Below are 27082 nucleotides of genomic sequence, written 5' to 3' on the forward strand. Positions count from 1 at the left end.
GCGCCTGGGTGGCGCAGTCGGTTAAGCGTCCGACTTCAGCCAGGTCGCGATCTCGCGGTCCGTGAGTTTGAGCCCCGCGTCAGGCTCTGGGCTGATGGCTCAGAGCCTGGAGCCTGTTTCCGATTCTGTGTCTCCCTCTCTCTCTGCCCCTCGCCCGTTCATGCTCTGTCTCTCTCTGTCCCAAAAATAAATAAACGTTGAAAAAAAAAATTAAAAAAAAAATAAAATAAAATAAAATAAAATAAAAATAAAATCTAAAAAAAAAAAATTTTATTTTTTTTTTACCTAACACGGATAAGGAAGGGCTGCTGTGGAAAGACAGAGCAGAGACAACTAGTCCAGAAGGTATTGGGGAGGAAAGAAGAGTTCCCCAGGACTCCTGGAAGGAAAGGCAGGAGTTAGCCCAGTGAAGGAATGGAGGTGGCATAAGAGGCATAGGGAGCAAGCTGTGGATGCAAATGGCCTGGAGACAGAGCAAGTCCTTTGGGCAGCTGTGGGTAGTTCATCGAAGCTGGTGTTCAGGCTGCATAGGTAGACCCCAGGGTGCATCAAGAAGGATCTTGTATGCATTGCCAGGGAATTGGGACTTTATAAAGGCAGGGAGAGCCATGGGTTCCTACTCCAGGAAAAACAAAAAGCCATATGAGACAGGAAATTGTATATTATTTGAGTCAGCACTGAATAATAAATACAGTCTTAATAACATAAACATTAAATAACAATTTAACCAGAAATTATAATATTAGAAGGATGGCGGGAACAGGCATGACAGCTTCCTTATTAAGACATAGCCATGTTATGTGAAAATATAGATACAAATAACCGGAATAGCTCAAATAATTGTGGTTTGCTTCTAAAGAATGAGGAGTAGAAAAGATGGGAAATGGGACTGCTGTTTTACCACTAGCCTTGTAATATGTAACTTTGTAAATAAGCTTTTTAGGAAGATAATTATGTACCTATATTAATATAAATAAAAACTCTTTTTAAGTATCTATGTGTAAACCTCAGCTTCATCACTCAATAACTGAGTGACCAGGGGACAACTCTTTATCCTATCTGTAGTTTCTTCATCTGTAAATTGGAATAGTAACACCTATTTTGCAGGGTTATTATGAGGATTAGAGAATATATGTGAAGTGCATAGCACTTAGTCTGAAGCTTAGTAAATAATTCAATATTTATTAAATATTTAATATATAAACATAATAAATTGCAGGCATTTTCTTTTTAAGTTTTTTTTAAATTTAAGTAATCTCTACACCCAAGGTGGTATTCAAACTCACGACCCTGAGATCAAGAGTCTTGGGCTCTTCTGATTGAGCCAAGCAGGTGCTCCCTGAGTATTTTTGTTTTTAATAAGAGATGGAAAAGAGGCCTAAAAAGTATATTTAGAAGGACTGGAAATATGCCTTCTTTATTTATTTCCACCTCTGGTCATTGGAACACATTCCATTATTTAACAAAAAGGTATGACTGTATTCATAAAGTATAGAAGGGAGAGAAGTTATCCCAATATTAGAAGCCAAAACCTAGTTAAATGTTTGAAAAATCAGGTGGTTGAAAAAATATTTGCAGAAACAAAAGGAGAAAATGCTGTCCTTTGAGGTATCTATCTGCCTGAGAAAATAAGGATTTGTGACAACGTTGTTCACTTGCACTAGGTTTAAAATAAAAGGTAGGGGTGCCTAGGTGGCTCAGTCAGTTAAGCCTCGGACTTGGACTCAGGTCATGATCTTAAGGCGAGTTCGAGCTGCCTGGGGTTCTGCTAGACAGCTCAGAGCCTGGAGCCTACTTGGGATTCTGTGTCTTCCTCTCTGTCTGCCCTCCCCCGCTCATGTTCTGTCTCTCTCTCTCTCAAAAATATAATAAACATTAAAAAAATAAAAGGTAACCTAGCATTTGATATGACTGATATGAGTGAAATGAACAGATTTGCAGAGAAAGGCAGTTTCCCTGACCTGTCTAGCAACCAGAGCTAGTCCCTTTCACCCCTCCGGTCCTCAAATTTCCAGGTTGTGTATACAGGGGTCAAAAAAAAGATCTCTATGCCTAGGCCCACGCTCTAAGGTTCTGAGAATTGTCGGCAACGCGCTTTTGCCTGGGGACGTGGCAATAAACAAATGACTCGGGGTTTCTCACTAGGCTCCTAACACGGATGGATTTCCTTAACCCGTTTCTACCTAAAACAAAGTATTTCCGAATTAGCACCCTTAGATTGCTAATTGGGTCTCCTCACATTTGACACCGACACCCCCCCCCCATAGCGGGAAACCCTAGTGGCCCGGAAGGCGCCCCAGGAGTGGGAACTACATATCCCAGGGTGCCCCAGGGCGGGGGGCACCCACTCGGATTGGCCTGGGGTCGGTGACGCTCAGTGTTTTGGCCCGGACGGTCACATGTTTCCTTTGTTGTGAGCTACAGCAGACACTGGTGGCTGGAGGGGGACGCCGGCGCTGGGGAGAGCGCTGCGCCGCGGGCCGCTGAGGGAACGCAGGGGCCGCCGCTGCTGGCCGTTTCCAGCCTTCGCGGAGAGGTACCAGGGTTGACAGCTCCGGACTAGCCGAAAGGCGACGAACCGGCCAGAGCCGGGAGCGGAGGGGCGGCCGAGGTCGCGACCACTGGGGTGTCTCCAGAAGGAAGCCAGCGTTGGCCGGCGTCTCGGAGCCAGACGTGGGGCCTGAGGGGAGATTGAGGCTGGTATTGCAGGGCCTCTGTCTGGGGTGCAGCGTCTCCAGGGCACCCTGGGGGGAGGGGGGGTTGGTCTTCAATCCCGGCACTGTAACGGCAGCCCTGAAGGGAGGGCACCTCCGCCTCCTGGCACTACCCTCCCGGAACCGCGGCGCTGCTGGCGCGCCCCGCCGGGGGCGGGTTGGGAGGAGCATGGCCGCCCGGGCTGGGGGTAGCAGGTGTGGGTCACCCCTTCGCCTCGAGGGCAGGAGCAGCTGGCGGACAGGGCTGGGCAGATGGGCCCCGCATGTTGCTGATGGGCTTTGAACGAGGCGCTGCTCTTTTTCAATCGAAAGAAGCACTGAGAATGAGAAGGTCTCAAGTCAAGTCTTTTCGTTTGGTGGGGGCCTCCGTTGGTCCTGTTGGGGAGGACTGACGGGGTCAAGGTGGGTCCCAGAGCAACGGGCCAGAGAAGCCCCATTAAAGCGGTTACGAAATGTGCTCGGCACTGTCACCTGACCGTTACCCCCGCCCCCACCCCCACCCCCCGCGAGCCTTTGTTTACCACGGATGGCGGCTGAGCCAGCGCCGGGAACCCAGCCCTGGAGCGACTGTCCCCGGGGAGTCGGGGCGGGCGGGGGCGCCGGCGTTCAGCCCGCGGAGTCCCCGCCTAACCTCCCCACCTTCCTACCAGTCCAGGACTCGGTTTCTTAATTTGGTTCCTAATGTCCCCGCCCCCCAAGTTCTGGACACTTGGGGCTCTTGACTGTTATCACAGCTGGGATTGGGCGCCGGCGGCTGCCTGCAGGCGGGACGACTGGGCGAGTTCCGAGTGTTTATTGGCGGTTGTCCTGTCGCTGTGCCCAAGCAGCTCTTCCCCGCCCCCTTGAAGGTGATCTGGAGGACGCGCGGGAGCGCGCGCTCTCGGCTTCGGTGCTCCTGCGGCCCTTTTGGAGCTAGCGGCGCGCGTTCCCGCGCGGAAGGACTGGAGCGAGAGACCCAGCCCTCCCGGCGGTCACGACTGTCCCTCGGTGACCGCCGCAGCTTCTGCCAGAGCCTTAGGCAGTTCTGGGACTGCAGAGGACGGCAGCGCGGGCGCCCTTGGAGGACCGGAAAATTAGCCCTATTTAACTAGTGTCGCCTTATTACCGAGATGGTGGGAAGGAAATCCTTATGTGAATTTGTGCTTGCTGATTCTGTAAACAACGTATGAGTAGCTAAATAAGGACCATAACGCCATATTTTAGGATGCCTCACTCACCCCTGAGGCAGTGACTGTTCACAGTTGATTTTAGTGATTAATCACTTGCTTTCAAGCAGCTTTTTAAAAATTACTTTTTAGTATTTGCAGCTACAGCTTTTTAGGTCCACCAGCCGAGCTTGATTTCTATTAGGAATGTAAAATAGATTTAAAATCTACCCGGTATAGACTAAGATTAAAATTAGAATTCTACTTAAAATAAATAAATAAATGATAGCTTAGGGATATCGTCTAAAAGTTAAGCGCCTTGTATACCCCGGTTTAGATTGTTTTCCTTGTTTAGAGGACTGTGGCACACTCCTGTATTTATCTCCATTGTAATTAAAAATTTTGAGCGAATTACAAATATGTTGTTTTAAAATTGTAAATTTAGGGGCGCCCGGGTGGCTCAGTGGATTAAACCTCTGACTTTTGAGTTTGGCTCAGGTCATGATCTCATGGTTGGAGAGATCTAGCCCTCCTTGGGAGGGACACCACGGAGCCTGCTTTGGACTCTCTCTCTCTCCCTCTTTCTCTGCCCCCCCCCCCCAAATAAACATTAAAAAGTGTAAATTAAGATGACAATAATAAAATCTCCAAGAACAATCACGTTAGCCACAGTGTATTATAGATGCGGTTTGCCTAATTTCATGAATAGGGTACTTGAGTTTTATCATGTTTTCTTTTCCTGTAAATTTATAGGAATTCACCCAAGAATAATGCATTTCTATAGGAGGTAAATTGAGTTCCCTGGCTGAAGCAGAAATTGAATATGAACAGTTCTCATTTGTTATGCATTCTTTTTTTTTTTTTTTTTTAATTTTTTTTTCAACGTTTATTTATTTTTGGGACAGAGAGAGACAGAGCATGAACGGGGGAGGGGTAGAGAGAGAGGGAGACACAGAATCGGAAACAGGCTCCAGGCTCTGAGCCATCAGCCCAGAGCCCGACGCGGGGCTCGAACTCCCGGACCGCGAGATCGTGACCTGGCTGAAGTCGGACGCTTAACCGACTGCGCCACCCAGGCGCCCCTGTTATGCATTCTTAATATATTTTTAAAATTCAAGTGGAGATGACTACACCAGAGGGGCAGCTTCTGAAATCCCACACTTCTCATCACTTGTGCATTGAGGGCATTTAACATATCTAAGTACAAAATGCAATCTTTAAATCAGCATATCCAGACAAAGCCTGTGACTTATATCTGAACAGAAAAAAGAAATATTCTGAGTTAGGGCTATAAGCTTTAATTTAAACTTTCTTGACTTCTGTTCAAGTTGCTAAAACCTTAATCCTTTTTCAGAAAACTTTCTTTTAACTTCCTTGTTTTTCTGCCATTTCATTAAAACCCAAAGGTCAAGCCTATGACAAATACATACTATTAAGTGACTGCAGTCATTTTTGTATATACTTTTACCTAGAAATTTGGGACATCCTTTTTCAATAAATATTTAGGTATGGACTGTATACTGAAAAATGTAAATAAAATAGCCTCATAAGTGTATCCATATAAATATATGAAAAATACATTTTGTATGATTCTGATTGTGTTGTGATTAAAACAAAATGTGGCCACCTGACAACTATTGACATTTTAAAACCCTTATTCTTTATCCTGTTAAAAACAATACCTGGGGTTCATGGGTGGCTCAGTTAAGTGTCTGACTCTTGCTTTTAGCTCGGGTCATGATCTCACGGTTCATGAGTTAGACACCCCCCCCCCACCATAGAGCTCTGTGCTGACAGCAGGAGACCTGCTTGGGACTCTCTCTCTCTCTCTCTCTCTCTCTCTCTCTCTCTCTCTCTCTCTTTACCTCTCCCCTACTCTCATGCTCTCTCTCAAAGTAAATAAAGTTAAAAACAAACAACACAATAGCTGAACTAACTTTAATTGATGGGTTTGTCACTGTAAATTCATCACCCAAGGGCTTATAATTTTTCAGCATTTGGCACATCCTAAAGTCTACCAACTTGACGTTTAAAAGTGATTAGGCTTTGTACTCAATAGTTTCTAAAACTTATTCTGTAAATAATTTGTGTCACCGCTAAGGTAAATAAAAGTCACTAACTTACAAGTACTTTTATACATAGAGAAGTTGCTTGAAATACTGGATCTCAAACCTGTTTGAGTGGCAGAGCAGCAGGTAGGGTCCTTGCAGATTTAATTTGATTTTAAAATAAAATCATGCATTAAATACCTAAAAGAAACATGTTAGGATAAAACCAAATGACATTAAGTTTACATGTTAAGTCTTGTGAGAAGCATGAGTAGGCTCAATAAGGCGGCTTGATAGCAGGTGTGATTTTACATATATATACATATATATATATATACACGTATGTGTATATATATACGTAAGTATACGTATACATACTTATGTATGTATATATATACACATACATATATATATACACATATATACACATATACGTATATGTATATACATACACATATACATACTTATATATGTATATATATATACACATATGTGTGTGTGTGTATATATATATATATATATATATATATATATATATATATATAAACTGGAACTCATGAACTGTGAGATCATGACCTGAGTCAAAGTTGGACACTTAAAGGCCTGAGCCACCCAGGCGCCCTAGGTGTGATGTTTGATAATTAGCATTTTTTTTTTTCCTTTGTGGGTTGGGAAATATTAGTAACCAAAAGTTTTAAGGCAAGGGAGAAAAACACTGAATGGAGAAATCTGATTTTTTTGTTCTGTGATTTGAGAGAAGAGGGTATTCTTTTTTAATTATAGAACTATATTGTTAAGTCTGACACATTAAGCACTGCTAAAGTTTTCATCATTAGATACCTCTTACTTTTTTTCTCTCATTAATCAAAGTCAGAACATATTGACCATTTGAATTCTAGTAAACAAGGGATAATCCCTAATTGCTATAAACCTAGAGAAAGAAATTTAAGTGTTAGTTGGTTTCTGGTGTCTTATGGTGGGTAAATGTGTTCTTGGTGGTTCCATTAAGAAATTAGAAACGCTAGGGGTACCTGGGTGGCTCAGTTGGTTAGGCTTCAGCTCTTGATTTTGGCTCATGTCATGATCTCATGATTTCTGTGTTCAAGCCCTGCATCGGGCTCTGAACTGATGGCACGGAGCCTGCTTAAGATTCTCTTTCTCTCTCCCTCTCTCTCTGCCCCTCTCCCACTTGCATGCACTCTCTCTCTCTCAAAATAAATAAATAAACTTTAAGGGGCACCTGTGTGGCTCAGTCAATTAAGCGTCTGACGCTTGATTTTGGCTCAGGACGTGAGCTCACAGTTTTGGAGTTTGAGGCCTTTGAGGGGCTCTGCACTGGATGTACAGCCTGCTTGGGGTTCTTTCTCTCTTCCTGTCTCTCTCAAATAAATACACTTTAATAAATAAATAAATAAATAAATAAATAAATAAATAAATAAACTTTAAAACAATAAAAAAGAAATTAGAAATGTTGAAAATAATATAGTGTTTATTTACTATTTCTTGAATTATTTTTCATTCAGTTATGTAAAATAAACCCTTTATCCTCCTCTCAGGGGAAAAAAAAAGAAAGAAAGAAAAAATAATATTTTTAAGACTGGGCTTTAAATACTGGATTTGTAAAACTTGGTTTAGGAACCACTCACTGCTCCAAGAGTAAAGCTTTAAATTAAAATTTCAAGAGTGTAAATTTATAGTTTTTAACAAGTCATTGAATAGAATGGTTCAAATAAATAAGCTTTTAAGAAAATAGGGTGAAAATATTTGAAATTTATAAAAAGTATACGGTTGGTTTTTTTTAAGTTTATTTATTTGGAGAGAAAGAGAGGGAGAGCACACAGGAGTGGGGGGTGGGCAGAGAGAGAGAGAAAGAGAGAGTCCCAGGCAGACTCAGAGCCACAAACAGGGAGATCATGACCTGAGCCGAAATCAAGAGTCTGACACTTAGCTGACTGAGCCACCTAGGTGTCCCTCTAGTCATTTTTAAATAATGGATTTACTATGTTGCACTTTTCTGGATTTCCTTCTTTTTTTTTTTTTTAACAATTTTTTATTTTTAAATTTACATCCAAGTTAGTATATAGTGCAACAATAATTTCAGGAGTAGATTCCTTAATGCCCCTTACCCATTTAGCCCATCCCCCTCCAACAACCCTGTTTGTTCTCTATATTTAAGAGTCTTTTATGTTTTGTCCCCCTCCCTGTTTTTGTATTATTTTTGCTTCCCTTCCCTTATGTTCATCTGTTTTGTATCTTAAAGTCCTCATATAAGTGAAGTCATATGATATTTGTCTTTCTCTGACTAATCTTGCTTAGCATAATACCCTCTAGTTCCATCCACGTAGTTGCAAATGGCAAGATTTCATTATTTTTGATTGCCGAGTAATACTCCATTGTATATATATACCACATCTTTATCCATTCATCCATCAGTGGACATTTGGGCTCTTTCCATACTTTGGTTATTGTTGATAGTTCTGCTATAAACATTGGGGTGCATGTGCGCCTTCAAAACATCACACCTGTATCCCTTGGATAAATACTTAGTAGTGCAATTGCTGGGTCCTAGGATAGTTCTATTTTTAATTTTTTAGGGACTTTCATACTGTTTTCCAGAGTGGCTGCACCAGTTTGCATTCCCACCAGCAGTGCAAAAGAGATCCTCTTTCTCCACATCCTTGCCAACATCTGTTGTTGCCTGAGTTGTTAATGTTAGCCATTCTGACAGGTGTGAGGTGGTAGCTCATTGTAGTTTTGATTTGTATTTCCCTGATGATGAGTGATGTTGAGCATTTTTTTCAGGTGTTGGTTGGCCATCTGGATGTCTTCTTTGGAGAAGTGTCTATTCATGTCTTGCCCATTTCTTCACTGGATTATTTGTTTTTTGGGTGTTGAGTTTGATAAGTTCTCTATAGATTTTGGATACTAACCCTTTATCTGATATGTCATTTGCAAATATCTTCTCCCATTACGTCGGTTACCTTTTAGTTTTGCTGATTGTTTCCTTCACTGTGCAGAAGCTTTTTATTTTTGCTTTTGTTTCCCTTGCCTCCAGAGCTGTGTTGAGTAAGAAGTTGCCATGGCCAAGGTCAAAGACGTTTTTGCCTGCTTTCTCCTCGAGGATTTTGATGGCTTCCTGTGTTACATTTAGGTCTTCCATCCATTTTGAGTTTATTTTTGTGTATGGTGTAAGAAAGTGGTCCAGGTTCATTTTTCTGCATGTCGCTGTCCAGTTTTCCCAGCACCACTTGCTGAAGAGACTGTCTTTATTCCATTGGATATTCTTTCCTGCTTTGCCAAGGATTAGTTGGCCATACGTTTGTGGGTCTATTTTTGGGTTCTCTATTCTGTTCCATTGATCTGAGTGTTTGTTTTTGTGCTAAGCTTTCCTTCTTTGGATTTACTTTGTAACTTTATATATCTTTAAAGATAAACCTCTTCTTTTTAGTCTTCTGGTTGTCTCTGCTATGTTTTTCTTCACTCAAAGTTAAATTTGAGAAAATGGAGTAGTGTAGAGCATAGTATGTGGCAAGTCAGTACTGCTAGTTGTAGAGACCACATTAGTGAAAATATTGGTTTCCTTTCCTATTTCGTATTTATTAGTCTTTAAAGCTCCTCATTAATCCACACTATCTTTAAGACTGATAGTAATTTCTTTCTTTGTATAGGATTCCTGCATTCTAAAGGAAAATTAAGCTTGGTTGCAGCATAGCTACACTCTAGATCAACTGTGATATTGTAGCTCCTCTCAACTTTACATTGGCCTCCTCTGTCCCTTGCCCTTACTTATTAGGGTGGTAAGTATTACTTTAAAACTCTGCTCAAAGGGGCGCCTGGGTGGCTCAGTCGGTTGAGCGGCCGACTTAGGCTCAGGTCAGGATCTTATGGTCCGTGAGTTCCAGCCCCGCGTCGGGCTCTGTGCTGATGGCTCAGAGCCTGGAGCCTGTTTCAGATTCTGTGTCCCCCTCTCTCTCTGCCCCTCCCCCGTTCATGCTCTGTCTCTCTCTGTCTCAAAAATAAATAAACGTTAAAAAAAATTAAAAAAAAAAAAAAAACTCTGCTCAAAATGCCCTAGTGAATTGCCTTGTGATTCTACTCCTTAAGGTAATAATTGTAGACCAGATCAGTCATGAGAAAAATCTATCCCAATTTGTACCTGTGTTTTCTGCTGGTGAAACACTGAAAATTTGAATCTATTTTAATGTCAGTCTTAGAGTTCTTTTTTGTTGTTGTTTTAATTAATTAATTAATTAATTAATTAATTAAAGTAATCTCTACACCCAATGTGGAGTTCAAATTCACAACCCCGAGATCCAGAGTTACATGCTGTACTGACTGAGCCAGCCAGGGACCACAACCCTGCAGAGTCTTAAACTGGATCTCAATTCAATATTTGCAACTCAAGTGCCAGACAGAGAGTAAGCGCTCAGAAACCTTTCTTCATTTGACCCAAATCCCAACATTGGCTCAGGATCTTATTGTCCATTGGGAAAAAACATTTAACATAGCTAGGATTAATGATCCCCTAATTTGACCAAGTTGAAATATTTTTTACCAAGGGTACGCACAAGTTAGACTAACTTCTGGGAGTAAGGAAACTTCAAAATAACATTCACTTCACAATCACAACATAATCAGGCATGTGTGTGTGTGTATAAATCAACAGTCCATTTCTTCATTTTCATGATCAACTTTTGTTATTTGCCTAAAGTTGTTAAGACTTTGCAAGTTCTGTTTGTAGATATCTGGGCAAGAGACCAGAACCATTTGTATGTAAATAATATTGCTATTCCGTGCACAGTTCAAGGTTCTAGTATTTTTTCTTAAGAGAAAATTCCTCTCCTCCCTCACTTCCACCAAAAAAAAAAAAAAAAAAGAATTGTGCTGAATTAGTTGGTTTCCACAGGTACTAAGTTTATAAGGTTTAACAAAGCAGAAAAAATATGTATTTCTGTATTAAAAGATTTTAAAATAATTATTTGAGTTTCTGTCTGGATAATCTAGATAACTAAGGATTAAAAACTAAAATTTTTTTCCTGAATTACCATAAATTTTCTGATTTTCTCAAATTGATGCCATAGTTTTATATTACATAATGACTAAACTATCAATTTTTGGGTTTTTAAAAAAATTTTTTTAATGTTAATTTATCTTAGAGACAGGGAGACAGAGCACAAGCGAGGGAGGGGCAGAGAGAGAGGGAGACACAGAATCCAAAGCAAGCTCCAGGCTCCGAGCTGTCAGCACAGAGCCTGACACGGGGCTCAAACTCATGAACCTTGAAATCATCACCTGAGCTGAAGTCAGATACTCAACCGACTAAGCCATTCAGGTACCCCAAAACTGTCAATTTTTCTAATATTGATAGACCAACTCTATTATTTACTGGCCCCAAACTCAGATGAAACATCAATTACCAGACACTCTTCAAATATCCATTGCAGAATTATCACAGGATATATATTTTTGTCATCTCAGTGCCACCAGTTAGCTTGCTGTTGACACAAATATTTGTTTACTCACCTTTCAAGAAACGTTACTCCAAGATAATATTGTCAAGTAAGGAAGCTGATAAATAAGGAAACTAATGCATATGTAAAATAGCACAAAATTATTAATTTGTTTTAGGGAATTGTTATTCAGTAATGACTTTCTATGCAAAACTTTTAAACTGTGCGAAAGTCAGAAACTGAAATCTAAAAACTGTTTCAATATATTTGTTTTTTTTTTTTATTTTTTTAATGTTTTATTTATTCTTGAGAGAGAGAGAGAGACAGAGCATGAGCGAGGGAGGGGCAGAGAGAGAGAGCGGGACACAGAATCTGAAGCAGGCTCCAGGCTCTGAGCTGTCAGCACAGAGCCCAACGCAGGGCTTGAACCCACAAGCGGTGAGATCATGACCTGAGCCCAAGTCAGATGTGCAACCAACTGAGCCACCCAGGCACCCCTCAATATATCTGTAAATAATGCCAACTATGCATGATGTGATTAGTATCTTATTTATAAATTGCTGTTCTCTGTTTATTTTAGGTGTGGAAATTAAAATAACACAAGTATTTTTACCGGGGCTTTGATCAAGCAAATGCTCAAAAGGTATTATATTTATAGTATTTATAAACTCCTAAACATTGCTATTAGAGAATCTAAGCCATTTTTCTTTCTTTAACCAGGGACTACTTAGGCCAATCAGAGTAATGGGGAACAAATTATATCTATTCTCAAGATCAAAGGAAGGCAGTGTCACAGTCATTTCTGTTAACAAATAAAGTATTTATCTACTTGTTTCAGCTCCTCCCTGATATCCTTAGCCCCTCTTCTAATTTTTCTCTAGTCTTACAAATACTAAAATAAGTTATCTCCCCTCATGTTTCTGTGACATAGGCCAAAAACATAATTTTAAATCTACCTAGAAGTCAGGAGCTAGGTCTACAACATGCATGAGTTCTACAGTTGGAAATAAAACCCTAAAGTACTTTTAGTTATTTTTATTTTTAAGTTTATTTATTTATTTTGAGAGAGTGTGAGAGAGTGAGCAGGGGAGGAGCAGGGAGAGAAGAAGTGAGAAAGAATCCTAAGCAGGCTCTGCATCACCAGCATGAAACCCAACATGGGACTTGAACTTATGAACCCTGAGATCATGACCTGAACTGAAACCAAGAGTTGGGCTCTTAACCGACTAAGCCACCCAAGTGCCCCAATGCTAGAGTACCTTTAACCAGAAGAATCTTTATGTTAAGAAAAGTCTCTCAAGTGTAGCATCAGGAATAAAGATCCTGAAGAAATGAGGGAGAGAAAGAAAGGGATCTAGCTTTTCTAGACAAATCATGTGACTCTGGCAGTCAGTTGCTGACTTGGCAGTCTGATCACCCTTGTATTCACTACCTTTATCTAGATAAAACTTCGTGTCATTATATTCCTTTGGAACAAACATCTTTCCCTCTTATTTTATCTAGAGATGCTTATTTTTTTTCTAATGTTTATTTATTTTTGAGAAAGAAAGCATGTGAGCTGGGGAGGGACAGGGGGGTGGGGGTGGGGCAGAAGATCCAAAGCAGGCTCCGCCCCAACAGCAGTGAGCCCCACGTGGGGCTCGAACTCACTAACCGTGAGATCATGACCTGAGCAGAAGTCAGACGCTCAACTGACTGAGCCGCCCAGGTGCCCTGCGATGCTTATTTAGTTGCTTGCTCTTTCCTGAAAGGAATGATGATGCTTTGATATTTGCTCAGTTTTTAGAATTCAATCTGTAATTTATGTTTTGTTGACTTGATTGTGTATGAATTCATTTATTATATCACTTATTATAAATCTTGAACCTATATTAGATACTCTACTTTGAGATGTGATTAAACGTAACTTTACATTTTTAACCATTACTAGTTAAAATAAAACACTTTGTGTAAAATGGGAAAACAAAAGCTATTAAAGTATACCTGGAAGCCCAAAAGATTCACTTTGAAATGCATCTCATATTTCTAAGACCCCTGTGTAAATTATTTACCCTGTCATCAATAGGAAGAATTTATATTTTGTGTTGTGCAGACTGGTTAATGGGAGACTTTCTCAGAAAGTCTAGAGAAAGTGAAGATGTGCAAAAAGCCAGGCCAAAGCTTCTTGGAAGCAAACAGCTCAGATCTGTGAGATAGTCTCTCTTACAAAGCAGTAAACAAGTATCTTTTTTGCTGCTGAATACTTTGTAATAGCAGGTGATTTTATAGCTGTTCTAATACGGGATTTTCAGTTTTACCTTGGGTGGAAGCAGTGGAAGACCTCTTGTCAGTCAACAGTCAAGGAACCAGCTATAAGAATAAGAGGCAGAAAATAGCATAAGAAAACAAACCCTTCTTAACTCCTGTATCATCAGCTTTATATTAATACTTAACTCAATCTACAATCCCTAAATTTATCAGATACAGATACCAGTTAACAAATACCAGATACAGTATGATTACTAGATACAGAAAAGAGTATCTTTTCATTTTTCTTACTTGTCCCTTTTAGCCAAAAGGAAATTCTTAGTTCTTACAGTGTGTTATTTTGTTTTGCATTTTGTTTGCATTCTGTTGCATTGTTTTTATATTCATTTAAAGATTGAGAGAACAAAAATGTAGAACAGAAAAGGCATAAAGTCCAAGATTTTTGTTGTCGTGGATGCCAGTCATTATATCACCAGTCAAAAACAATAGTTTGTGAATTTTTTGAATCTGAAATGCAATAAGAATTTAAACTAAGTAAGCAAATTTATAGACAAATTTTTGATTTGGGAAGATTTAACTTGGTAAAGCATTAAGATTAAAATAAGTTATATTCCATATCGTATTTATGTTTATCATAATTGAATGGTTATCACTTGTGATATTACATGCTTTGAACTTTTTTCAGTTTCAGCAACAAAAAATTGGCATTCAGGCACAGTAGTGATCTCTCATCTATGGGAGATAGGTTTCTGTGTATTGAACCAATACTGAGATAACTTCAGATTAAAAGCATATTCGAGATATGTGCTACTGTCCATTTGGAAGTGACTATATGTATTATAAGTGAATTTTTCAACTTTAACCCATGTATATGTACATGGGTTCGTGGATGGCACACACATGCGTGGGCAGCCATAACCCAAGAAGTTGCGTGACCTGCAAGGAGACAAACGTGAACTCTCTAGTCAGGAAAGTCTCAAAAGAGATAGAAGAAACCTTTCCCTGTTTTTTTTGGTTCTTGATTATACATTTTAAAACTGATAATAAAGGGGCGCCTGGGTGGCGCAGTCGGTTAAGCGTCCGACTTCAGCCAGGTCACGATCTCGCGGTCCGTGAGTTCGAGCCCCGCGTCGGGCTCTGGGCTGACGGCTCAGAGCCTGGAGCCTGTTTCCGATTCTGTGTCTCCCTCTCTCTCTGCCTCTCCCCCGTTCATGCTCTGTCTCTCTCTGTCCCAAAAAAATAAATAAACGTTGAAAAAAAAAATTAAAAAAAAAAACTGATAATAAAATATTTTAAGCCTATGTAATTTTATTCATTTAGGTATTAGAATTAACAAAATGAAGATTTTATTCTTAGGCAAATCTGTTACCTGAAACCTCCAAAGCATAATGAGATTTCAGTTCAAAAGCTAGCTTTCTTGGACTATAACATGTGGGTAAACTAATATTCTCTCAAATTTAAGAAAAGCTAATTTTACTGACTAAATATCTGGTATTTGACATTGCTCCAAAAACCAGTTAGTCATAAACATTCTCTCAGGTTTATTTTTACTTGTTTATTTAAGTAGGCCTTCTAGGGGCGCCTGGGTGGCTTGGTCGGTTAAGCGTCCGACTTCAGCTCAGGTCATGATCTCACGGTCCGTGAGTTCGAGCCCTGCGTCGGGCTCTGTGCTGACAGCTCAGAGCCTGGAGCCTGTTTCAGATTCTGTGTCTCCCTCTCTCTCTGCTCCTTCCCTGTTCATGCTCTGTCTCTCTCTGTCTCAAAAATAAATAAACGTTAAAAAAAAATTTTTTTTTTTAAAAAGTAGGCCTTCTACATCAGTTTCTATGGCTATAACTGTTTCATTACATTACAAACTTTGTTACACAGTTAGAAAATAAATTGCATGTATATTTGAATACTTAAAATTTTGTTTGTTTGTTTTTTAACTTAGAAGTGAGGGTAAAGTTTATCCCTATCAGTCTTTCACTTACTTTGTAAATAGCTCTTGCCTATTTAGAAAAATCTGTCTCAATCCTGTATATAAAGTCCTAAGGCTATAAAACAACTTTTTGTTAATTGTAGTAACAACCTCATAGGGTTGTTAGGAGGATTACATTAAATCTGTATGAAGAATTTAGAAAGTGCCAGGCACATGGCAAGCAGTTTAAAAAAAAGATTAGTGTTGTTGTTCTGTTTTCTTTTTTAATGCATACAAAGAAATATAGCTCCCGTGGTATTGTCAAACCAGTTAATAGACCATTATTACCCAGGTTTGGCTCTTACTTGTTCCTACAGCCTAACCTGATAGAGTTCTAAGAACTTCCTCAGTTTTTGCCAGAATTCTTAAAGGGGACCAAAATGGCCCTTCTTCAGTTGTTTTATGACTTTTAAAATCCACACAATCTACATGAACACAGCAGGGATTTCCCTATCAGCTTACTGCCTCTGAATCCCCACCTGCTGATCCCAAATGAAAATAGTTACTCACATCTTTATTCCATTTGACTGATAAAACTGCTTGAATTTCTTCTGACTTTCCCTGCAAAATTGGGAGATGAAGAGAGGAGTGTTTTGAAAAGATTCTGTACTTGGGGCGCCTGGGTGGCTCAGTTGGTTAAGCGTCCGACTTCGGCTCAGGTCATGATCTCACGGTCCGTGAGTTCGAGCCCCGTGTCGGGCTCTGTGCTGACAGCTCAGAGCCTGGGGCCCGTTTCAGATTCTGTGTCTCCGTCTGTCTCTGCCCCTCCCCTGTTCATTCTCTGTCTCTCTCTGTCTCAAAAATAAACGTTAAAAAAAAAAAATTAAAAAAAAAAAAGAAAGAAAAGATTCTGTACATGCAAACGTTTAGGTGTCCTTCAAATGTTGTTATAACCAAGTACTTTTTCCTAACAATCAGAATAGCCTGGCATACATCTGCCCAGGGAAAACTCTATCATCTGGACTTCAGGAAGATTAAATGCTAATTTATATGAAGAGGTAAAAAACATTCCCATTGTAAGTGGGAACTGTGCTGTCTGTACCAGTGTGGCATCATATTGCCTATGCTCCCTTATTATTTATCTTTGTGTGAATATGTGTTGTCTCAACTATATTTAAAATAAAAACTTCAACAGCAATATCTAGTAATACCTTTAGATCTTTGAAAACCATAGGTGTAGCACAGTATCCTGACAAAGGTGGGCACACAGTAAGTATTTGTTGATGATAATAGACATGGAACTGACAAAATTAAATAAACTCAGTGAGCGAGTTGATGAAAGTTGGAAGCATCTAGTGAATATTGTAACTTGGATATGTGGGTCATTAGAGTGACGGAGAAAAGAAAGCAAATAGAATAAGAATATGAAAAAGAATGGAATAGATGAGTTGCTTCTTGATCTTGATATTTCATATTTTCTTGGTTATGTCACATGATTTTAAAAATGGGGTACAGTTTAATATGTGATGGGGTATATAAAATACAGTCCTAAATTAAGATTGTTAAATCTCAAGTCTCGACTTTATTTGTGGCTTGTGAATGTAGGATGGCATTTCATTTTGGGGGTTATCTCTGATGTTCTTAAGCCTTCTTTATGATGCCATAGTTAGGTCTGGATGTCTGACTGTTGAAATATTTCAGAAATAAGCTGGGACCGTTAGAAGGAATTCTGTATGATGGGGTGCCTGGGTGGCTCATTCAGTTGAGCGTCTGCCTCTTGATTTAGGCTCAGATCATGATCCCAGGGTTGAGGTATTGAGTCCTATGTCAGGCTCCATGCTGAGTGAGTAGCCTGCCTAGGATTCTCTCTCTCTCTCTCTCTCTCTCTCTCTCTCTCTCTCTCTCCGCCCCCCCCCTCCCCCTGGCTTCCTCCCTCTGCCTCTCTCCTCCACTTGAGCCTGCTCTCTCTCAAAAAAAAAAAAAAGAAGAAGAAGAAGAAGAAAAAATTCTGTATGAGATTATGAGGGCATGGGAATAGTTGAGAGCTATTCTGAGTGCTCTTAGGCCAATTACAAATACATTTTGGATCACATATTAACTTATGGAGATGTGAAAAAAAGTAGCAGTAGAAGAACCACCTTAAAAATCAAAATTTAAAAGAATTGATAGCTACAGCCCCCTGCCTCAATCCATTAGTTTACCTATTCATAGTCATTTCTGATAGAAGTTTAGGGATGTTTCTTACTAGCGAAAGAGAGAAGGGCATAGATACATATGTTTTAAAAATCTGAAAACAGGGGTTCCTGGGTGGCTCAGTTGGTTAAGCATCCGACTTCAGCTCAGGTCATGATCTCACTGTCCGTGAGTTCGAGCCCTGCGTCAGGCTCTGTGCTGACAGCTCAGAGCCTGGAGCCTGCTTCAGATTCTGTGTCTCCCTCTCTCTCTGCCCCTCCCCTGCTCATGCTCTGTCTCTCTTTGTCTCAAAAATAAATAAAAATGTTAAAAAAAATTAAATAAAAAATAAAAATCTGAAAACAAAATACTACATATTTATAGTTGAAATTGGGGGAAATAGAAAAAAAACAGGAGATAAATAAATTGCTTACCATTTTGGCATATGTGTCTCCTTTTTTCTTTCCCTAAGACCACTGATACATAATTTTTTTCTGTTTTTTAGCATATATTTTATGATCTGTTTTCCACATACTACCTAATAAATACTTGCCCGTATTGTTAAATAGTCTACATAATTTTATTTTTTAAAGTTTTTTAGGTTTACTTATTTATTTTGAGAGAGAGAGAGAACACATGCAAGTGGGGGAGGAGCAGAGAGAGAGAATCCCAAGCAGGCTCTGTATTGTCAGTGCAGAGTCCCACACAGGGCTCAAACCCACAAACTGTGAGATCATGACCAGAGCCCAAACCAAGAATCAGACACTCAGCCGACTGAGCCACCCAGGCATCCCTAGTCTACATAATTTTAAATGGCTGCATAGACTGTCTTCCATCCTTAAGACGTACTGTGGTTTAACTAATCTCCTATTGTAGGGCATTTAGATTGTTTTAAGTATTTTCTATTAATACATCATTGAACATCCCTGTAAATAAATCTTTCCACATATTCCTGATTATTTATTTAGAATAGATTGTTAGAAAGGGACTTGATGGTCAGACAGTTTCCTTTTTTTTTTTCTTTTACGTAATCTCTACACCCAATGTGGTACTTGAACTTACAACCCTGAGATCCAGAGTTGCATGGTCTACCATCTTAGCCAGCCAGATGCCCCAGTATACATATTTCTAAAGGCCATTGGTAGATAAAGCTGAATTCCCCTCTAGCAATACTATATATTAAGATAATAAAACATTTATATTAGGATTCTGAATGTAGTCAAATTCTTTGTCTTGCAGCATTCCTTCTTAACTCTACAGTAAGTAGATGGAACCCATCTGTGTAATAGGGGAGACAGAGGTTATTAGTAATTCACAAACTGCATAATACTTTTGGAGAAGATGGGCTTAAGGAATACTATTGCAAATTATGCCCATAATGCAAATTTTTATTTAGCAATTTTTATTAAAATGAGATCATATTCTATGTCCTGTATAAGATATATCATGTGATTTTGTCGTAGTGTTTACATCAAAATGAAACTATGTAGAGTGCTGTTTATATATTGAAATGTTTTCATTTTTTTTTTACTTGTAGCCATATAAAGAAGATACTTAACAGTCATTTCTCAACAATTATATAGTCAACTGATGTAACAATGGTACTAATATTGGGACGAAGACTAAACAGAGAGGATCTTGGGGTGCGTGATTCCCCAGCTACTAAACGTAAAGTTTTTGAAATGGACCCTAAATCTCTGACAGGCCGTGAGTTTTTTGACTTCTCTTCAGGATCATCCCATGCTGAAAACATACTCCAGATATTCAATGAATTCCGAGACAGCCGCTTATTCACAGATGTTATCATTTGTGTGGAAGGCAAAGAATTTCCTTGCCATAGAGCTGTTCTCTCAGCCTGCAGTAGCTATTTCAGAGCTATGTTTTGTAACGACCACAGAGAAAGCAGAGAAATGTTGGTTGAGATTAATGGTATTTTAGCTGAAGCCATGGAATGTTTTTTGCAGTATGTTTATACTGGAAAAGTAAAGATCACTACAGAGAATGTACAATATCTCTTTGAAACATCAAGCCTCTTTCAGATTAGTGTTCTCCGTGATGCATGTGCCAAGTTCTTAGAGGAGCAACTTGATCCTTGTAACTGCTTAGGAATCCAGCGCTTTGCTGATACGCATTCCCTCAAAACACTCTTCACAAAATGCAAGAATTTTGCATTACAGACTTTTGAGGATGTGTCCCAGCATGAAGAATTTCTTGAGCTTGATAAAGATGAACTTATTGATTATATTTGTAGTGATGAACTTGTTATTGGTAAAGAGGAGATGGTTTTTGAAGCCGTCATGCGTTGGGTCTATCGTGCTGTTGATCTGAGAAGACCACTGTTACATGAGCTCCTGACACATGTGAGACTCCCTCTGTTGCATCCCAACTACTTTGTCCAAACAGTTGAGGTGGACCAATTGATCCAGAATTCTCCTGAGTGTTATCAGTTGTTGCATGAAGCAAGACGGTACCACATACTTGGGAATGAAATGATGTCCCCAAGGACTAGGCCACGCAGGTGAGAAAACTGTTTGTAAATGAACTACAACATAATCAACACAAGTTTTTATTTGTTTAATATTTTTAAACCTCCTGAGTGAAATCTCAGTTAGTTATTTTATGTATTGTCTACATGTAGCTTTATATGATTTAAGATTTGTTATGGATTATGTAAATCATTAAAATGCCCCCCTCCCCCAAAAAATAAAATAAAATGTCTCTGCCAGTGAAGACTAGATTCAACAGTAACATTTTTTTGTTATTGTTCTGAGCTATGAAAGGGTATGGCAAAGGGTCTTTACAACTCTGCACATCTCAATGTATTTCTACTTATTTCTCTTAACATTTATAGGGTCCCAGATCATTTCACTTTTCTTTCCAGAGGGCCTTTGGATATAAAGTAGACTAAAGACTTTGGTAGACTGTCTTGGATTGCCTCTGCATGTAAAAAACAATCGGCCAATTTACAGACTCCCTTTTTTCCAAACAGACAACTTGAAATATAAATGTGAAGTAAATAAGCTGCTATACATTGAGTGGATTCTTAGATGTAAAACCCATGTTTCAGATCTCTTCTTATTGCCATGGTTACATATTTAATGTCAATCTCAATTTTTAAATTTTTTTCTGAATATAAAAATTGTATCATCAGAGAATTTAGAAATTTATGTTTGGAGGTGGGAATTCAATTCAGTATTATATTTGTATCATCTTACAATGTGTATTTATAAAGCACATATAGATTTTAATTCATAAACTATAGAAAAATAATATCCATGCTTTAATAATTGAAGGAATAATACTAAATGTGCCAAACTGTGAATAAGCAAGAAACAGCTATTGTGAGAAATATTACAGTAAAAAATATTTCTAATATTTTTCTAACAAAGCTAATTTTTTTAATTGTGGTAAAAAAAGCATATAACATAAGTTTTACCTTCTTAACAATTTTTAAGTGTACTACTCAGTAGTGTTAAATATATTCACATTGTTGTGAAACTGGTGTTTATTTTTATTTTCACATAGCGTCTCCACTTTTCCTATAAATTTACTAGAGCATAGCTCTTAAATCAAATTTTTAGACTTGATTTTGATTATTATTCTTTTATATGTGATTAAAATTCAGCATATTAGGAGATAGCATGTCTTTAAAATCTACACTAGTTTGGATATAGTAAGATTTAATCTCTTTCCTCATATGTAAAATGAGAATGATGATTTAAATAGTACTTAGTTAACTATTAAGTGCAATAACTCTTAAGGTACTCATCATCAGAAGTGGTGTGCAGAAGTACTTAAAAATTATTAGCTATTATTATTTATGTAGTATAGTATAGGTCTGACCCACTTTAAGAAAACTCCCAGTCTGAACTTTTTTGGATACAGTATTGGGTAATTAAAACTACAAAAAAATAATGTAATATTTCTTTGTATTAGAGTTAGAATGCACTTTTTTTCTTCAAAGTCAACTGAGTTTCATGAAAAGTAATTGCTTTATAAGAAAGAAATATAGAATATTTTACTCAGTTTTTTAACAAAGGACAAGAACATGCAATTTTATTATATAATATACTGATTTTTTTAAGCTGTTATTTTATTTAAGGACTGTTATGAAACTTGGGCTGAGCTTAAAAATGTAAAAGACCAAGGTTCTTCAGTGTATTAATTAAGAACACTGGGGATGCCTGGGTGGCTCAGCCAGTTAAGCACCAACTCTTGATTTTGGCTCAGGTCATGATCTTACGGTTCATGGGATCAATCCTCACGTCAGGCTCTGAGCTAACAGTGCAGAACCTGCTTGGGATTCTTTCTCTCCCTCTCTCTCTGCCCTCTCCTGCTTGTGCTCACTCTGTCTCCCAAAATAAATCAATAAACATTAAAAAAAAAAAACACTGAACAGCTTTGGGGCTGTTCTAGAACTTTTCCGGATACACGGTATCCCTCCAAGGGGAAAATCGTGTGTTTTCTTATAGAGAGAGAGAGAGAGTGCACGGAGGAGAGGAGCAGAGGGAGAGAGAGAGAATCTCAAGGAGATTCCACACTCAGCATGGAGCCCTACATGGGGCTTGATCCCACAACCCTGGTATCATGACCTGAACTGAAATCAAGAGTTAGATGCTCAACCAACTGAGCCACCCACGTACCCCAAAATTGTGTATTTTTCTAAACAGAATGCCCTTATAGCAGAGAGAATGGTTTTGGGTCACATAGGGTTAATAATACCTTTCCTGCATATCTCCTATATATGCATAAGATTAGAATTAGGGACCAAGGAATATATGTTGTAAAATCAAACCAAGTTATTTTATTATTAACATTATAAAAATATGACATAAATGAAATCAGATTGCAGCCTAAGGATAATTAAGCTTAGAATATAAATAGATAATTTTCCAATTCACTTAATTATTTGATTTGTAAAAATGTATTTTACATCCAATTTTTAAGGGAATCAATCCATTTCATACAGTGAAATAATCTGTGTAAGGTTGTAATGTCATCTTTATTTAAGGGAAAAGTAGGAAAAACCAAACTGTAGTTACATTGAATTTACAGAATATTGTAAATGTAATAGAAGATATTTATTTTATGTAGGCATTACATGAGGAATATAAAGAGAAATGCTTTATTTTACAACTCTACCATCACCTCCTGTTCTTTATATTCTTTCACTTATCTGTTACTGCATATTAGTACCAATCACTAGGAATTTCATTATCTGAACAATGTGTATTGTTTGTACAGGTTCTCATCTTTCTGAGAAACTCCAAACTTCTTTGAAAGAGGAGTGATGTCTCCACTTCAAGTACAGTTCACTCCTCTGACTTCTGCTCCAGTCCCTCTACTGAAACTCCTCTCAATCAGGTCATTACTGACCTTCTATTTGTTATTTGTTAGCTTCTTTGCAGTCTTTATTCACCTTGATCTCTCACTAGGATTTGACATTATCAATTGTTTTACTTTTTCTTGATGCTCTCTCCTCCACAAGCTTCTGAAACACTATTTTCCCTATGGTCTTCTTCTCCAGCTGCTCTTTTCCAATTTGATGGTTCTATGTCTTACCTTTGAAATGTTGATCATCCCCTTGGTTCACATCTGTCTTGCTTTATATTACATCTTCCCAGGTTATCTCATCTATTCTCTTCATTTTAATTACCATATATGCTATTGACTATCAAACCTATATCTCCAGCCCAGACTTCTCTCTTTCTTTCATTCATCCATTCATTCAGCCAATTTTTAAAAAATTATTTGTTTATTTTTACTTCAGGATGCATCTTTAAAACAATAACATAGGCGTACCATGGTGGCTCAGTCAGTGAGCGTCTAACTTCAGCTCAGGTCATGAGCTGAAATATTTTGTTAATTTTTTTGATGTTTATTTATATTTTGAGAGAGAGAGAGAGAGCGCGCGCGCAACAGCACGATGGGGGAGGGGCAGAGAGAAAGGGAGACACAGATGTGGAGCAGAATCTCCAGGCTCTGAGCTGTCAGCACAGATCTGACGTGGAGCTTCAACCCATGAACCGTGAGATCATGACCTAAGCCAAAGTCAGACACTTAACTGACTGAGCCACCCAGGCGCCCCAATAATAATTCTTTCATATTAACTAATACCCAGTCCATATCCATATTTCCCCAATCCCTAAACTGTTCCATAATGAACCTTGATCCAGTCAAAGACCACTCATTGCATGTAGTTATTTCCACCAAGTCTTTTATTCTAGAACAGTTTCTTTTTCATAATTTTAACTTGTTGATGGGCAAGTTGCCCAGGAGAATATTGCACCTTCTGTATTAGGTTGCTTCCTTATGGTGTTACTTAGTTGAATTTAGCTATGTTTACTGGAAACTGGAAGTTAGCTCTACAAGCTCCAGCTTGATGGAGACAAGTTAAATATTTTTGGCTAGAATTCATCGTAGGTAATGTGTATATATTGTATGGCATTACATTAAGAGACATAGTATATCTGGTCATCCCACCTTGAGTGATGCAAAAGTTAACTCTGGATTAGGGTGATGACAGTCTGTTCCTACCACTGTACAGTTAGGTTATAGTCCTCACATCAGCCAGTATTTCTTCAATGCTTATCCTGTGCCAAGTATTCTCTGGAGCTCAATCCATACTGGATATTCTACCTATATATACCCACGTGTCTCTCAAATGAGAGAGAAAACCCCAACATACATTATATTGAAAACAGTATGATAGGGTTACTTAGAAAGAAAGTATGGGCCAATCTAAGAGCATGTAAATTCTGATAATCTGTACTACCAGTTGTAAAGCCCTGGTAGAAAAAACAATAGAGACCAATCATAGGAATAAAGCTTAGGAATAGTTGTCTTTTTATTAATATATATTATGTAACTTTAAATCTCTGTACTAGTACATAATGCTGTTTTTTAATAAACAAGTGCAAGCATCATTATGTGTTCAGAATACTGGCTTCAGAATCAGGCTTAGTCTAGGATCTGGCTCTGTACAAATAGTTAGTTCCATGACTTTAGGCAAAGCATTTTCACTTCTCTATCAGTTTCCTCTTCTCTAAAATAAGCCTAATGCCACTTTGCAATATTGCGAGGATTGGAAATACCATATGAAAAGTGTATATGCTCGTATTTGACACAAAAATACACAATAAAAGTTTTTACTTGTTTTATGAATAATAAAAATACATTACAAATTTGTGCTATACTTTTACAGAATAGGAAATATTGTTTGAGGGACAGAAATGCTTAATGTGGTTTATTTTAAGCATAGTTTGTTCATGTCTATGGAAAAATTTGATGCTCTTTGTCACATTCCATTGAAGAATAGAGATAGCTAAGATTTAATAACTTATCATTTTGAGTTTGGAATTAGTTTTAAGTATTTTTCTAATAATTGTCTATCTTGCCTAATAATCAGTTACTATATAATGAAAATTATGTGCATAAGGAAGACAAGGTTCAAGTTCCTGTTGGAAACCAAAGAGTAGACAAAGATATGATTAAGATTTTGGGCAGGGGGTGGTGGTGCCTGGGTAGCTCAGTCGGTTAAGCAGCCAACTCTTGATTTTGGCACAGGTCATGGTCTCACGGTCATGAGATTGGCCCCACATCCAGCTCTGTGCTGAGCATGGAGTCTGTTTGGGATTCTCTCTCTCTTCCTCTCTCTCTGCCCCTCCCCCACTCTCACTATCTCTGTCTCTCTCAAAATAAATACATAAATCTTTTAATTTTTTTTTGTTTGTTTTTAAGAAATAGTATTTTCGGGACATCTGGGTGGCTCAGTCGGTTGGGCATCCAACTCTTGATTTTGGCTCAGGTCATGATCCCAGGGTAGTGGGATCGAGCCCTGCATCAGGCTCCATGCTGAGCATGGAGTTTATCTCTCTTTCTCACTCTCTGCCTCTCTCCCCCACTTGTGCTCTCTCTCTCTCTCTCTCTCTGTCTCTCTCTCTCTCTCTCTCTCTCTCAGAAAAAAGAAAGAGTATTTTAAAATTCAGTGTTTTCAATTTTTTCCAGTCCCTCTTAAGAATAATAATCTGTTATACTATAGTATGCATAGTTTACCATTTTTCTCCATGTTAGTTTCTTTTTATTTTTAACTCAAACATTTTTACATAAAAGTATACATGTAAGTCTCCCTCTACCTGACCCTTGATATATCAATTCTCCCCAAAGGATACCTGTTGCCAGTTTTTTGAACTCTTTAGAAATATACTTTGCATATAGAAGTGGGCATGTGAATATATGCACACATACCTGCCTATTTTTTTTATACACTCCACTCTGCACCTTGTTTTTATCACTTATAAGTATCTTGGAGATTATTCTATATCAGCACATATAGATCTTTAAGTCAGTCTGTTTAGAGTATTCTCTTACTATGGACAGGTCACTAAGTGGGAAGGTTTTCAAAGGCTATTTGGGCAAGCATGGAATCCAAACAAAGGGAGTTAGTAGATCTTTAGAATCAGAATCCCCTCAGCTAGTATAGCTTGAGCAAGTCTCCACAACCACAAAAATATTCTTACCAAAGAACCAGTAATGTTCAAGTTAGCTAACCTAAGATTCTTTTTCCCTTAGAAATAACTTGAATGAGCACAGGAAATGCTTGCCTCTGTGATTATTATACTTTTTCATTCATTTACTTGTTGCTTCTATAACTGACCAAACCCCTCTTTTGATATGTAGGGGTTTTTTTAGATATATTAAAAATTTTTTTTTCAACGTTTATTTATTTTTGGGACAGAGAGAGACAGAGCATGAACGGGGGAGGGGCAGAGAGAGAGGGAGACACAGAATCGGAAACAGGCTCCAGGCTCTGAGCCATCAGCCCAGAGCCGGACGCGGGGCTCGAACTCACGGACCGCGAGATCGTGACCTGGCTGAAGTCGGACGCTTAACCGACTGCGCCACCCAGGCGCCCCTAGATATATTAATACATTGAGTTTAGTAAGTGTCATACCTTATGGACTAAAGAACCATGTAGTCTCATATCTCTATTTTAGTTAATTATTTTGTTTGGTGGAGCAGTTTTCAGATATTTTTGAATCTTGGAATGATGAATAGATTATATTACTAATATCTTTCCCTTCTCCCTTCCAATGTCCTGCTATATGGAGACACTGCCTTTCCTGTTGTGCTTTTTAAATATGTTCAGCTATTCTTCCCATTAACCATTAACCATTCCCATTGATCCCTTTTTTGTTGATGAGAGTTAGTTTGGCAGTTCACCTATCTCTGGCATATTTGGCAATATTGCTTCTCGGCCTTTTGGCTAAGATCAAGTGTAGTATCTGGCATATTTAGCATTAATAATAAGTAAGTTTGTTATTTTAGCCGACAAGTCCTGTATTTTGCTTTTTAAGATTCTTAACTGAATCTGATAATTATTACCCATTTTGTTCATCAGGTTGAG

General features: G+C 38.5%; 1 protein-coding gene and 1 pseudogene across 5 annotated transcripts in view; both read left to right on the plus strand.

Annotated features, from left to right (window-relative positions):
• The first annotated feature begins 2425 nt into the window (after positions 1-2425).
• KLHL24 (kelch like family member 24) overlaps positions 2426-27082 on the plus strand; it is a 44945-nt gene continuing 20288 nt past the window's right edge. The window contains exons 1-4 of one of the 5 annotated variants that reach the window (XM_030328859.1): positions 2435-2536; positions 9576-9704; positions 11938-12000; positions 19214-20194. In XM_030328859.1, the coding sequence (XP_030184719.1) occupies positions 19275-20194 (920 nt within the window). In that variant the 5' untranslated portion in view covers positions 2435-2536; positions 9576-9704; positions 11938-12000; positions 19214-19274. Of the gene's footprint in view, positions 2537-9575; positions 9705-11937; positions 12001-19213; positions 20195-22940; positions 23041-27082 lie in introns of those variants that run through there. The other 4 variants (XM_030328860.2, XM_030328861.1, XM_030328862.1 and 1 more) reach the window with 4 other exon arrangements.
• Positions 26922-27039, plus strand: LOC115524405 (annotated as a pseudogene).

The sequence above is a fragment of the Lynx canadensis genome, chromosome C2, assembly GCF_007474595.2.
Source record: "Lynx canadensis isolate LIC74 chromosome C2, mLynCan4.pri.v2, whole genome shotgun sequence".
NCBI lineage: Eukaryota > Metazoa > Chordata > Mammalia > Carnivora > Felidae > Lynx > Lynx canadensis.